Here is a 16,825-nt window from a genome sequence, read left to right as displayed (position 1 = left end):
GATATCAGGCAGACTTGTACGGTCTGTGACCCGTATATAGCAATCTGGTTTAGGATGGGCTGGAAAGGGCTTTTGACAGCTACTTCAGTGGCTGGAACATGAGGACAATGCTGGACAAACTTTTACAGACTTTGTCCCACAAATAACCATACATATAGGCTAGAGTGGGCTTCGGCAACTCCAGCAGTTGGAACATAAGGACAGGGCCGCCTAGGGGCCTTCTAATGTATATGTCCCAGGAACTCCAAAGAAAGGATGTAATAAAGTATATAATATCACATTCATTGTTGATTTAATCATGAATTGATAATGAGTGTGACTATTGGGCAAACTGGATGGACTCTTCAGCTCTTTATCTGCTGTTACTATGTATTAGGAGCTTTGGGCTTCTTTTACTAAGGTGCACTAATGGATTTAGTGCTTGCTAAAAAGCCCATAGGATTAAATTTGGGCAACATAGCATTTAGCTTGAGCTAATCAGCGCTGCGTACGCCTTGTAGCGCTATAGAAATGCTAAATAGTAGTAGTAGTAGTAATCATTAGCGCACCTTAATAAAAGAAGCCCTTTGTGTCTTGTTAAATATTTGGAAATAAGTGATATGAAATTTTCAATGTCAGCTTCCCTGAAGATTTCATGTCCCAATAAGCAATGGACTAACATGGCTACCACATCTATCTACTGAAGATTTTTGGAATTACACTGGATTCTTTTTTAACAGTGGATGATCTTATCAACCTTTTGATACAAAAAATATTTTTGTAAAATTAGACAACTTTGACCTGAAGGTATTTTTTATTTCAACAGTTTAAAACAATATTTTATTTATTTATTTAGATTTTGCTCACACCTTTTTCAGTAGTAGCTCAAGGTGAGTTACATTCAGGTACACTGGGTATTTCTCTGTCCCAGGAGGGCTCACAATCTAAGTTTGTACCTGAGGCAATGGAGAGTTAAGTGACTTGCCCAAGATCACAAGGAGCAGCAGTGGGATTTGAACTGGCCACCTCTGGATGTCAAGACCGGTGCTCTAACCACTAGGCCACTCCTCCACAAAGTACAGGCCTTTATTCTTACACAGATTACTGTAATGTTTTATATGTCAGATGTTTAGTGAGGTTGCAAAAATGGGTACAAACCTTGCAAATTACAGCTGCAAGGTTAGTAAATATGCAAAACTAGTAAATATGACAGGGTAACTCCTCTACTGATTGAATTACATTGGCTGCCAATAGAGGCCTGTGTTATGTTTAAACTAAGTATATTTGTATTTAGAATTATTTATGGTTTACATCATCCTGTACGAGATACTTGCTGACCTTTGTACATTCAGATAAATATTATGTAATCAAAATTATTTGACCCTGGACTTTTCCATCTGTGAATGGAGTCAAAGCCAAAAAAAATGTTCTCATCGACTGTTTATCAAGCTCCTAATGTCTGGAATTCATTGCAATTAGGTTAAAAAACAATTACATGAGATTTTCTTTTTCAGTAATTTGTGAAAAGGATAGATTACTAGGGGTAAAACTTGAATTTGATACATTAGTAATTTTGTAATTCCTAGTTTTTAAAATTGTAATCTGCATTGAACCAAATTGATGGATAACTGTGGAATATAAGTACTTGTATTGTATTTTAGGAGAAAGGTAACTTGAAGTACCAGTTTTTGTAAACTGTTTTGAATATTCATTTGATCAGGAAGGTTTTTGTATAAGTTTGTCTTTAATGAAGCCGCATACATTTTAATAGTTTCCCTAGATGTCCATAGCATTAAAACAGTTAAATTCCTTTAAAGCATTTTTTTCCTTCACTAAGCTCCCTGTTTTCTTCAAGAGACAACATGCATTAAGGAAAGGGTTTTATGCTCTTCTGTTAATAAATCTGTGGGTGACTTGAACCAGCAAAAGTCCCCTTGAAATTGATTACAGGTCCAGATTTTTGAATTCCAGTGTCAATTCTGAACTCTAGTATCTAGCGCTGGGAGCTGGCATAGCACTGCATGGATTTTACCATGAGAGGCAGGTTCTCACTACTGTTATACCTCATTTAAAAATAAATTATATATATATATATATATAAAATTTATTTTTAAATGAGGTATAACTAAAACAGTAGTGAGATCCTGCCTCTCATGGTAAAATCAATGCAATACTATGCCAGTTCCCAGCGCTAGATACTAGAACCCTGGGAGCCCTTCAGGCTTGCTGGCTCCACCCAAGAGGAGGAAGCGGACCCCTTTTACAATATCCTATATAATAATTCTCACCTCCAACGTTCTATGCATCTTGCTGCCTGTGTTCGTGACTTCTTCAGAGTTGGTCTGCTAGGCTCTGTAACACAGGCTGATGTCACCGCGAAAAAAGGCGCCCATTGATCGCTGTGACGATGAACGAGCAAAGGAAGAAGATGAGCACCGTCAGCAGCAGCGAGTAGGGAGAAGTAGACGCGGATCACGGCGGCGCCAGGGATGGCGATGGGAAAGAGCAGGGCGGGTGGCAGCAGCCAGGCCACGGCGATCAGGAGCCGCACCTGCCACCGGCTCATCAGGCGCCCGTAGTGCAGCGGGAAGAACACTCAGAGGGAGGGAGGGGACGACCCTGGAACTTGGAGGGAGGGAGGGTTGACCCTGGAACTCGGAGGGAGGGAGGGGATGACTCTGGGACTGGGAGGGGGGGGCCCTGGCACACACTTTCATTCTCACACACACACTCGCACCCAGTCTCACTCTCTCTCTGTCACACACACACACTCGCACATTTACTTTCTCTCTCACAGAGTCTCTCTCAAACATACACACTCCGAGGAAAACCTTGCTAGCACCCGTTTCATTTGTGTCAGAAACGGGCCTTTTTTCACTAGTGTATGTGTGTGTGTGTGTGTGTGTATATATATATATATATATATATATATATATATATATATATATATTGTAAAGGGGGTCCGCTTTCTCCTCTTGGGTGGAGCCAGCAAGCCTGCAGGGCTCCCAGGGTTCCAGGACAGAATACTGCTGACACTGGGACTCAGGGCCAAAGTATTTTATTGTCAAGGCAAATTCATACCAAAAATCATAATTAATTCTTCATAACAAAAGGTACAGCCCTCTTAATATAGTCTTCAAAAGAAAAAGGTACAGTCCTCATAAGATAATCTTCAAAAGAAAAAAAGGTACAGTCCAGGCCCCAAAATTCCTCAGCAAACGCTCAGCTCCTCAAGACCTCAGGTCTTCTATTAGGGCATTAGCTTTCTCTTCCCCCTCCTTCAGAAGGGTTTAGTAAGAGTTCAGCACAAGTCCAGTATAGTACAACAGTTCAGAACAAATCTTTATGGACAGTCTTTGCACATCAAACCAATACCCCACAAATCACCTGCCTTTTCACATCATAGAGGGAACCCTGTAAGGAGCAGGATTAGTAGTTTCTCCCACCTCTCAGCACCACACTCGGTGTGGCCTCCTCCACTGCCTTCAAGTGCTGGGCAGGGCAACCTTTGAATTCTCCCACTCCATGGTAGCTGGCTCCTCTCCCTTAGGCAGCTCTAGTGGCAGGCTACTTCCTTCCTCCACATACTCCATGGAATCTCTTTCTCCATTCGTCTCCCCTCTCTCCTGGTGACTGAGAGCCTCCAGGAAATCTGCTCTTCCCTTCTCACAGCTCGGGGGAATTATATACTGATGGCGAAGCCAGGGGAACAGCTTCATCCTTTCCTCTCCCTGTAGTGGGGAAGGGAGTAACAGGCTCACCGAGCCTCGAGCCATTGCTCCCCCTGCTGGGGCTGGGAATCCATTCCATTTTTTTAGGACTACTCTCTTCTCTCATTCTTGCAAGGACTTCTGGGACCCGTAGTTCTGGGCTCAACTGCTTCACTGGGAAGACTCTGGGGCTTGACTTGTCACAGTATATATATGTACGTGTGTGTGTATATATATATATATATATACAGTATATATATGTGTATATATATATATATATATATATATATATATATATATATATAAAATAAAGATGCTTGTATGTGTGGGGGGGGGGGGGATTTATTAACTGCTTTTATTAAGAGATTCCCTCTAGGTGGTATATAGCTATCTGTCTTTAGTAGAACTTTTCAGAATTTCAGCTTTCTTTGATGAAATGAATACAATTAATTATAATAGCCATTTAGTTTAAAAAAAATCTGTAGTATTTATTTGAACCAGACTCACATAGTCACTTGAACTGAACAAGGTATCAAGGTGGCATTTTGTTTGGGGATTAAAGGAAACTTAGATAAAGATAGCATTTTGTGTTAAATAAAAGCACTGTAATGCCTTCCTGAGGCCCAAGTCATTGCCATGATTTATTTATTTATTTAGATTTTGCTCACACCTTTTTCAGTAGTAGCTCAAGGTGAGTTACATTCAGGTATCCTGGATATTTCTCTGTCCCAGGAGGGCTCACAATCTAAGTTTGTACCTGAGGCAATATAAAAGTCTTTCCCAGGTAAACTTCAGGTAATCTGACAGCAGTGTTTAACACAAGCTGTACAGAGTATCTTTGGGGCCCAACTGTGTGGTGACATAATCAAGGGCAATATGAGCACAATGATTTATGAATGGTATATTGTTGTTGCCAATGTATTATCTCTGGCAGAAGTTGCATAATCCTGGCTTGTGTATTTTGTTTGCTTCAGTTGAAGGGAACACTACTACAGTAATTTTAATTCTTGATATAGTTTATTTGGTAAAATTATAAGGGTCTTTCTGTTTTTAAATCAATTATCCAGAGCATGCCGATGGTTTGTGCCATAGACTAACAACAGTGTGTCCTACTGTGAAGCCACAGACCCAAGGGTTGGCAAAAGATGCCTGGGAAATCCCTCGAGAGTCTCTGCGACTAGAGCTTAAACTGGGACAAGGATGCTTTGGTGAAGTATGGAAAGGTAAGCATATGTGAGCTAAGTAAGGTGTTAGATAATTTAGTTTCACATGGAAGAGAGTGTACCATTTAGTGCATGTGCCCTTTAAAAGTTTCATTTGTGTCTAACGTTTCTAGATTTACGTGCACATCTTAATATATTTTTAGTCTGATTTAGTGTGCATGCTAGTGCATTTATACAGGAGCAATGCTGGGCATGTGTTGATGGCGTTTTCAGATAGAACCAGGCAATCAAAGAATAGGTAGCCTAATTGTTCTAGACAAAATATTGGAAATATTTATAAAAGATTCTTGCTTATTTGGAGAAGAAAAGAATAATTAGCCAGAATTGTTTTGGAAATATAAGCTGTGAGTTTGAAATGAGAGATTTGACTGGTATTTATTTTTGTTAACTTTTCTAATTCACCCCTATAAAAGTTTGATTTTCAAATTGGAAAAACAGCCATACCAAAAGGCTGGATTAGCAGAAATTTGAAACTTATGAGCAATAGCACCTAATGTCAAGGCTTCAACTCTGGCCACTATCTACTTGTACATCTTTCTTAAACATTCATAACTTCATTGCCTTACAAAGACAGATGCAAAAAAGTCTTTCCTATATGAGACTGCATCTTACGTTACTCACCCTATACTGGGTATTTTAGCTGAAGATATCTAAGGTGGGTTGCTTTTGGAAATTATTGTGGAAGCAGGTTTGCAGTAGGATGTTATTTAGGGTAGTGGAGGAGTATGGGGACTACAAGATAAGCACATAAAAAATAGCTAAGAAGCTGACTTGAAGAGACTGGAAAAATGTATTTAGAAATAAAATATGTGGTTATGGAAAGAACTGGCTGAAGGAAGGTACTGACAAGTTTAATTTAAATTCTAGATTAGTATGTGCCCACACTATTCCATACCATAGGAATCTGAGCAGTATTGCATTACTGTAAAAACACTATGAAACAGTCACCAAATATACAATTTCTTATACAGTTGTTCAGTATATAATATCACCAGTTAAGTATCCTTTCTCAGTCACAGCTTACCAATTAAAGCCCTCGTAGCCCATTGATGCCCCTCCCTTAAAAAAAAATTACAATCTGTTCAGTAGTTGATCAAAAGCCAAGTATTCACCTTTTCCCTAAAATGACGTTGATTCCTTCCACTTAATCCTTGTAGGAACTCGCTTGTCAATAGTTCTAACTGCTCTGACTGCCGTGTCTGTTCTCTGGAGGATGGGGCAACAGTAATGCTATTTACATTGATACCATATAGTGCCACACCGTAAACCTGTTGTAGGCCTCGTTGACCCTCAAGGGATTTATATCTCCTGGGCGAAGTGAGCAGAAAATTGGTGGATTTGTTGAACTTGGGATGATGACCTTTTTTGGATCAGAAATAAGATTTGTGGTGTGCACCAAACAGCACTGTTCTGTCATTAGAAAGACCAAGGGCATGTTAATCAGCAATAAACTTGGAAAGCATATGTAAATCTGAGAGTTTGCAGCTTCAGCAATGTTGATATGCTTTAAAAAGCCATAGCTGCTGTGTCATGTGATATTTCAGAGGTTTGTTTGGTAAGCAGTAGTAACTCATCCTGTACTAATAAAATATTATATAGTTACGTCACTATTTTCAAAAATCATTCAATAATTTACCCTCACGTCTCTGAATTTGGAACAGCCATATTGGTGAGAATCTCACACATTGTTATATATGTAGAGAGTAGAAGCACAGAAGGCAAAACACCATCTCCAGAAACATGTCATATATTGCTTTATCAAGCTGCCAACCTATGTGTACAAATGCACACCAGAGCTAGACTGATTCTGAGCAGGATCTGAATGTTATTGTATACGAGAGCTGTGCACTCAGGGATGCTTTTGGTGTGCAAGTAAGAGGGAAGAAAACATCAAATGTTTTTAAGCGAAGACTCCAAGGTGTTTCACTTTGGGCCATCCCAAGTAGCATAAATGTTACCATAAATGAGTCTGGCAGCAGTTCTAGGAAAGCAACATCTCCAGAGAATCAAAGTACTTACAATAAAATGTGTATTTTAATTTTTATTTCCTAGGCACATGGAATGGAACCACAAAAGTCGCAATCAAAACATTGAAACCTGGAACGATGATGCCAGAAGCTTTCTTGCAAGAAGCGCAGATCATGAAGAAACTTCGACATGATAAACTCGTTCCCCTCTATGCTGTTGTTTCAGAGGAGCCAATCTACATTGTCACAGAATACATGACAAAAGGTAATTGCTAGTCAACAAAAAAGAATACAGTGCCAAGTGGTGAGGGAGAAGCTGTTTAGCTTTTCTGATTGTTGAAATGTTGGTTAAAGTACATCCACAAGAAACTTCCTTCTTTTTCTTAAGCTGACCGCACTGGGACAGAAACATAGAAAAAATGTAGGCAGATAAAGACCATATCCAGTCTGCCTATCCATGCCATCTACTCTCCCTATCACTTCCTTAGAGATCCTATGCACTTGTTCCAAGCTTTCTTGAATTCAGATACTGTTTTCATCTCCACCACTTCCACCAGGAAGCCGTTCCATGAATTCACCATCCTTTCTGTGAAGTATTGCGTCAGGTTACTTCTGAGTCTATCCCCTTTCACCTTCATTCTATTCCCTCTTGTTCCAAAGCGTCCTTTCAACTGAAAGTGACTCACCTCCTGTGCATTTATGCCGCTTAGGTATTTAAATGTCTCTATCATAATGCCCTCTCCCACCTTTCTTCCAAAGTATATATATTGAGATTTTTAAGTCTGTCTCCTTACACTTTGACGAAGACCATTGGCCATTTTAGTAGCTGCTCTCTGGATGACATCATCCTGTTTATATCTTTTTGAAGTGGTCTCCAGAATTGTACACAGAATTCTAAATGAGGTCTCACCAGAATCTTATACATGGACATCACCTCCTATTTTCTTACTGGCCATGGCTCTCCCTATGCACCCAAGCATCCTTATAGCTTTCATGGTCACCTTTTTTACCTGTTTGGCCACCATACAATCATACCCAAGACCTGCTCCTCTTTTGTGCACAAAAGTTCTTTACCCCCTAAACTACCGTTCCCTCGGGTTTTTGCAACCCAAATGCATGACCATGCATATTTTAGTATTAAATTTAGGCTGCCAGATTCCAGACCATTCCTCTAGCTTGGCTAAATCGTTCCTCGTGTTACCACCAGGGTGTCTACCCTATTGTAGATTTTGCTATCATCCACAAAGAGGCAAACCTTACCAGACAGCCGTTTGGCAATATCGCTTACAAAAATGTTAAAAAGAACCGTCTTAAGAACTGAACCTTGCAGCACACCACTGGTAACATCCTTTTCCTCAGAATGAGCTCCCATTTACCAATACCCTCTGTCACCTTCCACTTAGCCAGATCCTAACCCAGTCCCAGTTTCTTTAGGATCCATACTGGGGGCACTCAGTTTATTTATTAGTCTTCTGTGTGGAACAATGTCAAAGGCTTTGCTAAAATCTAAATATACCACATCTAGTGTTCTCCCTCGATCCAACTCTATGGTTACCCAGTCAAAGAAATTAATCAGATTTGTCTGACAAGACCTTCCTCTAGTGAAACCATGCTACCTTGGGTCCTGTAATCCACTGGTTTCCAAAAACTTTACTATTTTCTGTTTTAAAAGCATTTCCATTAATTTACCACAGATGACAGACTTACTGGCCTGTAGTTCCACACCTCTTCTTTACTTCTGCTTTTGTGGAGGGACCATATATGCTCTTTTCCAGTCCTTCAGGACCACTCCTGACTCTAGAGAAACATTGAAAAGGTCAGTCAGCGGAACGTCCCTCATAACTCTGACGTATGCCATCCAGACCCATCGCTTTGTCCACCTTTAGTTTTGTCAGCAACTCACGAACACAGTCCTCTGAATATCATTCAGGGTTACCACCCTTCCATTCCTATTTGTGTTTGTCTTCTGTGGTCCTGCTCGCGGCCCTTCAGCTGAGAACACAGAACAGAAACATTTGCTAAGCAATTTTGCCTTATCTTTGTCAGCTTCTACATATTTCTCCCCTTCACCTTTGAGTCTCACAGTGCCACTTTTGCACTTCCTCCTATCACTAACATATCTAAAAAATGTCTTGTCCCCCATTTTACCATAGTGGCTATTTTTTTTCTTCCATTTGCATCTTTGTTTCCTGACTACTCTACCAGCTTCTCTTAGCTTTTCCAGATATTGTCGCCTGTCTTCCTCTTTCTGCGATCTCTTGTTTATAAAGGCTAACCTCTTTTTCCTTACCTTTTCAGCTACTATTGAGAACCGATGCATCCTCCTTTTCCTCTTACTTTTATTTACTGTCCTTACAAAAAGGTTTGTTGCCCAAAAAATAGCTTCTTTCAGTTTTGCCCACTATGCTCTCATCCAGACAGGAATTCCTTGAGGTAATCCCCTATCTGAATAAAGTTAGCTTTTTCGAAGTCTAGAACCTTCGCTTTTGAATGAACCCTCTCCACACCTATCTTAATATTAAACCACACCATCTGGTGATCAGTGGATGCCAGATGATCACCTACTACTATAACATCAGAAACACTCTTCCCCATTAGTAAGCACTAAGTCCAGAATGTCCCTGTCCCGCATGGGTTCCATTACCAACTGCTGGAATAATTCTCTGTGGAGAGTCCAGGATCTTTCTGCTTCTAAAATACCTTGCAATAGGGATACCCTAATAATAATCTGGCATATTATAATCACCTAATAGTAGTACTTCCTCTTTCACAGTCTGTCCACTTCTTCTGACTGTGAAGGAGGCCTGTATATCACACTGCTGTAAATACATTTGCCATTCTCTCTTTCCAGGTTCACCCACAGTGCCTCTTCCTTACCCTGTGGGTCTTGCAGTTGTGTGGCTTTAATATTACCTTTAATATATACCCCTCCCTTTCTTCCTACCCTGTATAGCCTGGTATAACCATATCCCAGTCATCACTTTCTGTGAACCATGTCTCTGTGATCGCCACTAAGTCCAAATCAGCCTCTTCCATCACAGCCTAAAGATCTAAAACCTTATTTCCCATACTTCGGGCATTAGTATATACTGCTTTCAGACGTTGTCCCTTTTTCCCCCATTTGTGTAGAGGTATTTAATGCTTCACTTACCTGAGGGCTTATACTTACCTGGCGGCTTTGATCACCCTGCCCCAACAATTGTAGTAGATTAGTCTGCTGCTGAAAACACTTCTTCCCTTCTTTGATAGACAGGCACCATCTCTGCCTAACAGCCCTTGGAAAAGAATCACATAGTCTGCAGATGGACAGCTCTGTACCCCTCAGAAAAGAATCGCCAACCACCACTACCTTTTGCCTCTTAGTGGTCTCTGATCCAGCAATTTTGTGGATTTTGAGCTCCGTTTCCTCATCTCTCTGGGATGCTCTCACCTCCTCCATTTCCAGGGCTACATATTGGTTCTTCAGTTTGAGGGCAGGTGGAGTCATGGTATCGATCCTGCAGGGTTTCATGCTCTGAGCCCTTTGATCCTCTTTCAGCACAGCTTCTTCACCATTGCTGGGCGTCTTTGATGCTTCATGAAGCATTTCATGGATGTATTTCTCATTTTCGCAGATGCTTCTCAGCCTTGTCACCTCCTCTCTATTCTTTCACTTATTTCGTGAGGAATTCAAGCTGAAGACATCTTGCACGTAGAACCAGCCCATCTCCTGGGGTCACATTTTCTGTCTGCATAGAGACAGAAACTAATTGGGGCAACAGCTTTGGTGACTCAATGTTTCCCAGCCATACTGCAGTTGCAGAAGTATTTGCAACTGTAGAAAGAAACCAGAACCCCACCATAGTCCCCTAACTTTTCCTCAGCTGTCCTTTAGGCTAAAAGTAGCTGCTGTCTTCTTCTGTGTAAGATCCAACCCTCCAAAGTGTGGGAACTTCAAAAGAGATTATCCTTTTGAAATGGAAAAAGATATCCTGGATCAAGCAAGCAAAGAAGCTCCTTAAAGAGACAATTAAACTAAGTACTCTACTAAGGTAAGAAAAAAAAAAATAAAGCAAGTTTTCCCAGTAATACAAAATTAGAATTTAAATAAACCCATTTCTAAAATAAATAATCAGCATGTTGCAACCCCCCCCCCCAAAAAAAAAAATCTACTTTAGTCTACAATGTCTACCTCCTAATTGGCTGGAGATCCTATAAATCAAAGATCAACCTTGGGCTGGGTGGGAGATGTGGTAGGAGGGAAGGAATTAAACACTTCCCTCAACTGGTATCTGTGCTCTAAACTGATGTTATGCCAAGCTCTAAAATGCAAATTAAGATACTAAAATATCCTCTAAAACTCTGTTTATATAAAAGCCTAACAAAGACTTGTCTACACTATTGTCTAAACCGACTTTGCTAAATTAAGTAGAGTAATTTAACAAAAATAAAGATAATGAAATAACCCATTCAACCCCAAGTTTACCTTTTCCCCAAGTTTGAATGCAATTTCCAGCAGATAAGATGCACCAGTAAAGTTTTCCTCCCCTCAGCAGGTCCTCTCTCAGCAGCTGTTCAAGACTGAGATCTTTACATGTAAGGGGCATGGTGGAGGTAGTAAAGCCTTTAACACATCTGTAATAGCAAACCCCTCTAATCAGGAACAGGAGAAATGCATTTGAATTTTCTGAAGTGAAGGTTATGTTAACAGAAATGTAAAAGAGTGGGTGAACCTATAATCTCAGAGCAGTTGAACAGTTGACTTAACAGGATACTGTGCCCAGGTCATATCTTTTCCTGTTTTTATTTTTTTTATTTTTTATTTTTTTTTGGGGGGGGGGGGGGGTTGCAATTTTTTAAATGCTTTTTAAAGTTACTAAGTTCCCATAAATATACAAAACTGCTTGTTTGTAGAGGTTTTGTGGCCCAGCAGTTTCCTTCAGTTCATGTGTACGTGTCTCGGTCAGTCGACCTTAACTTTTCTCCAGAGATAAGCAGCGTATTTGTTTATATTTTCTGTTTTTCCTCTATAAAACTCTAATAGAAAAAGTCATAGTATTAATATGTAAACAAGAAAAGTAGATGGAAACATAGTAACCATCAAAAAATATTATAAAGCAAATAAACCCCCCAAAACATAGAAAATACAACAAAAGATTGGAAGCAAAAATAGCAGGAAACATCAGACAAAAGGGAGTTACAACTAAGAGACTTCATCTAAATCAAAGGCACCATTAGTAATTCAAATGCTCACTCATAAAGCCAGCATTTTGGAAAGAATAAGTCTGTCATTTTAATCCGATGGTAACACATTTCAAAGCTTAACTGCCACACCCTTGTACAGCTGTTTGTTTTAATAGTTTCAACCAGTTAATTACAGAGAGTGATGATATTTGCAGACACAGGCCCTGTCTTATAGTTTGTTTCTCACCAGTTTATACAAGATAATTTTAATTCCTTACCAAATAGAGTGTTATGAACCAAGAACAAGATTTTAAAGCTAACCTAAGGACAAACTGGGAGTCAGTGTAGTATTTTTAAAATAGAGGAATATTCTCATCCTTAACCCCAACAGCAGTATTCTAGACTAACTTCAGGTGACTTAGCTGTATCTTGGCAATTTCATAAATAGTAAATTGCAATAGGTAACAGCTAAGTCGCCTGCAGTTAGTCTAAAATACTGCGGCCAGGCTGCTGTTGGGGTTAAGGATGAGAAAAAAATCTGGCCTCAATCATTTGGTAACTAAGAAGTTAATAATTGAGACCAGATTTTTTTCAGACAGCACAGGTTGTAACCCACTCACAAAGCAAAGATTAAAATAAAAGTTTTTAAAACTTTTAAAAGATAAGAGTGTATGGTTAAATTACATCTAGTATTACACTTTCATCTTGCTCTTCAGCTGTATCTGATCTGTCTTGAATTTACAAGAGGTTTTAGCCAAAGTGCCTTAGTTTATTAAGGATTCAGGTGTAATTTATTCCTTACCGTTTAACCACAGGTGTGTAATCCAAACATTCTTGCAGTTTACATAACTGTGCCTGGTTCCAGTTCAATGTATTTTGAATATCATCTGCATTCAGATAATGCTTTAGCCCAGAGGCCTTGATATTCCACTCACCCAGGTTAACATAATGTCTAAAGCAGTGGGGATAAAACCCCGGCCCCTGTTATCATGTGTTCTGAAATAGCCAAACTCATCACTACCATCTGCATCCTGTTCTGTTTAACTGATTGAGTAGAGTGTCATGATCATTGAGCCTAAAAGAAGGATCAAAACACTTTGGCCCTTGTTCAAGATCTTCTTAAAGCATATACCACTGCCACCATAGTTGATTTTTTTTTTTTTGCTAATACTCAGATGAAAACCTGACACGCTCACCTATTTTTTTTTATTTTAAAAGCTGATATGGATGCTTCACAAAGTGGATACGTACAAACACAGCGAAGGTGCCAAAAATTGGACAAATGACATTGTAAAGTCCAATTCTTTATTACATCCACTGACTCAGCACAGGCCTGTGTTTCGGTCAAAGGCCTGCTTCAGGAGTCTCTATTGGATGTGTAGGACAAATGTCAGAAATATTCAGTGTATATAAATTATATAAAACAGGTGATTAAGTGAAACGATGAAACATGCTGAAATCGCTACTGCTTCAAATATGATACCTCGCCTGCTGCACAATCAGATCAATGTGAGTCTCTCCGTTTTTTGGCACCTTCACTGTGTTTGTACCATTGTGCTGTTTGGAAGGGTTGTTTCCTCTGTGTTCTTTCTCTTCACAAAGTGGGTGAAATCATCAGGAGAAAATGTAAAAAAGCTCTTGTTTCCTAGAGTGGCACATCACACATATGTGCCACTCCCCACATCAGTGTCATCACATGGGGATAAAGTACTGTTTATGCACAGGTGATATTCAAATATGTTTAACTGGGATCAGGTGCAAATTTTGCAAAATGCATAGCTATGCAAACTGGGGGTTTGTTTGTGTTTATTCAGGATTTACAATAGAAAAAAATTCTGCAAAGAGGTTTATGGATGAATAATATATATTTTATGCTGCTGTTTTCGCTATAAAATAATAGAAGACAGGATAAAAGCAGATCAACTTGCACAGAAAGATAGTGCAGAAAAGTGTGCATATATTTCCCTGTTTGAAGGTTGGTTATGAATTCATACTTGGAAATAGCCATAGCATCAGTGAGCACAATCATCTGGGTGCTGGAGTCACTAGTTTGTGACTTCTTCAAACCCTTTTGAACCGCTCACCTCAGTTTGAAATGTACGGGAATTTTGCCAGACACAGCTGAAGCAAAAAGCTAAAATCTTTCTACTACAAGAACAGTTCATCACTCGGAATCGGTTCTGGAATCCATCAGTCGGTACATCTCAACATGAGACAAGCCCCAGTATACCCTACGCTGTCAGATTCAGGCCATTCTGATCTTGTGAGATGCCATCCGAGTCACCCAATAGTTTAGAGATGCTGTCCAGCAACTGACCGAATTAACCATGGCCAGTGGCATCTCTTTCCAAGTTCCTCAAACTCAAATGGTCGTAACCACAAATGCATTCAAACTGAGCAGAGGAGCACATAGAGGGGCTTAGCACCTGGGGCATCTGGTCTGCTCAGGAAAATCTTCTATGAAATTTTATTTCCTTTATCATATAAATTTCCTCAAGCTAAGGGTGATCCAGAGTGCTCTAAAAAGGATTTGAAAAATCAGTTGTTCAACAAAATCATCCTAATCTATATAGACAGGCATGTGTTAACAGAACAAGCAGGGAGGAATAGGATCATACATCCTGTGTCAAGAGATGGTCAGGATGTGAAACTGGTCTACTTATCGCAGGTGATCCTTAGTCATGTACCTAGCATAGCAAAAACACTTTTGAGTCAACTCCTACAGCCACACAGAGGTAGGAAACAAGATATTCCTAGAGTAAGGAATAATCCTGATAAATCTCTATTTGCATCTCCTCTAAACAGGAAGATTTGCTTGATTGAGCCTGCAAATAGGTGGGAAAATATGGGATACAAATGTTATAAATAAATAAATAAATAAATTCTGTTCATGGATAGGTCATATGGCAAACTAGCTTCACATGCCTTCTCCCTACATTGGGGCTTCCTGTATGTATATCAGAGGCCAACCGAGTTTTGGTTTTGGCCAAAAATGCTGACGTTTTGTGTTGTGTCCCCTTAGCTTGCTCTCCCCACACCCCCCAACCCCTCCTGGGCCTGCCTTACAATTGGTGGTGGTCTAGTAGCTCCTGCTCTTGTCTTTGCTGTCAAAAAGGCTGCCCTGACCTCCAGGACCTGTCCAACCATGCCACTAGACCACCACCGATGTGTAAGGTGGGGCCAGCTGCACAGATTCGGGGCAGCAGCAGCAGCCAGTTTCAGATTCAGTTAAAACTGAAAAAAAAAAACATTTTCTGTTGCCCTCTAATGCATATCCTTCAATTTCTCTGGTGACAGACTATTCTAAAACTCGGAAGGAATTGAGGAACTATGAGACTTACGGTTCTGTATTGACCAAGATGGATCTGGTTGCCACTCCTAGGAGAATTGGCCAGGGAACTGATCCAGTTGATATTCCCTAATGTCAGTCATGCTGATTTAGAGAACTTTGTTATATTCCAGCATCAAAACCCTAGTCCTCAAACCTAGTTGTTGAGAGAGTGACTTAAGTTCATTGAACCTGCCATTCAATTTGTTTCAGATCTCTCTGGCTTTTAGGAGAGATGTCACTAGAAGGTCTTAGGATTTTAAATGAAAATCATTTTCTCTGTAGTGAGAGAAGTGTCCTAGACACCTTTGTCTGTCCCACATAAACTGCTTGAATACCTTCTACATCTATCAGTCAGGTTTACAGATAGCTGTTCAGGAACAAACAGGACAGCATATTTTCACGTGAGTGACATCATCCAGTGGAGCCCAGCATGAACTCGCTTCCAAGCTTCTATTATTACAAGCTTTTGAGAGTTGGACTATGCATGCACAGCCTTTCCATCTATACATGCCACACAGGACCAAGACGATTGTTCTTTCTCTGTGGAACTGAGAGGTTGCTTTTCATTTTTCTCCTTATATGGCCCTCAGTTTTTGTGGCCTTCCTTTTGGTTTGACTCTGTTTGGTTCTCCATTTTTCTGTGTAAGTGGCGCAGGACCTTTGCCCTATTTCCCTTCCTGTAGTTCTCTTATATTTTTGGCGTTTTAAGTTTTCTTTAGTTTTCCATGGCTCACTCAGCCCCTGTAGGTCTGAGCACTCCGGTCAGGCTAAATTCCTCTTTTATTTTTCACCATTGAGCTATTTGATTTTGCTTCAGCTATTTTTCCTACCATGTCACATAAACTCCCCATTGGGTTTAAGTAGCGCTCCAGATGTGGCAAGATCATGTACTGCACTGACCCACACCGGTGCTGGCCCTGATCATAAAGTGATTTTCATGCATTCAAAAAGGTCTGCACTGTAAAACTACTCAGTAGATGCTGAGACTGTTAGGCCACATAGTCTCTATGGTGCATGTCACATTTCCATTTTAAACTGGCCAAATGGGCCCTAGCTTCTCAGTGTCTCCAGCCACAAGGAACTTAGTAGATGCTGTGTCACTCATCTCTCGTTGAGTTGCTGATGTTGTGGGCAGTTTGGTCTAGTTTGAAGGAGGGACTTCTATTCCAAATTCCTGTATCGCAAAATACTTTAATAACAGATTTGTCTGGCCTGGGTTGAGGAGCTCATGTAGATGGACTCCACACTCTCAGGATAAGTGGCCTCACTAGGAGAGACACCTTCATATCAACCTCTTGGAGCTTTGTCAATCTGGAGCACTCTAAAGTCTTTCAGGGATTGGCTGATGAACAAATTATCCTCATTCAGATGGACAATCAGGTTGTAAAGTACTATGTCAACAAGCAGGGAGGCACGGGCTCATTCTCTTGCATCAGAAAGCAGTCAGGTTGT

The 16,825-nt window shown here is 40.2% G+C and overlaps 1 protein-coding gene across 1 annotated transcript in view; it reads left to right on the top strand.

Annotated features, from left to right (window-relative positions):
• Positions 1 to 16,825, top strand: part of YES1 (YES proto-oncogene 1, Src family tyrosine kinase) — a 139,775-nt gene that overhangs the window by 107,170 nt on the left and 15,780 nt on the right. Inside the window, exons 7-8 of the mRNA XM_030212990.1 lie at positions 4,757 to 4,912; positions 6,965 to 7,144. Coding sequence (XP_030068850.1) covers positions 4,757 to 4,912; positions 6,965 to 7,144 — 336 coding nt within the window. The remainder of the gene's footprint in view (positions 1 to 4,756; positions 4,913 to 6,964; positions 7,145 to 16,825) is intronic.

The sequence above is a fragment of the Microcaecilia unicolor genome, chromosome 1 (assembly GCF_901765095.1).
Source record: "Microcaecilia unicolor chromosome 1, aMicUni1.1, whole genome shotgun sequence".
Lineage (NCBI taxonomy): Eukaryota > Metazoa > Chordata > Amphibia > Gymnophiona > Siphonopidae > Microcaecilia > Microcaecilia unicolor.
The sequence above is the reverse complement of the archived record's forward strand: the minus strand, read 5'-3'. Positions and strand labels throughout refer to the sequence as shown.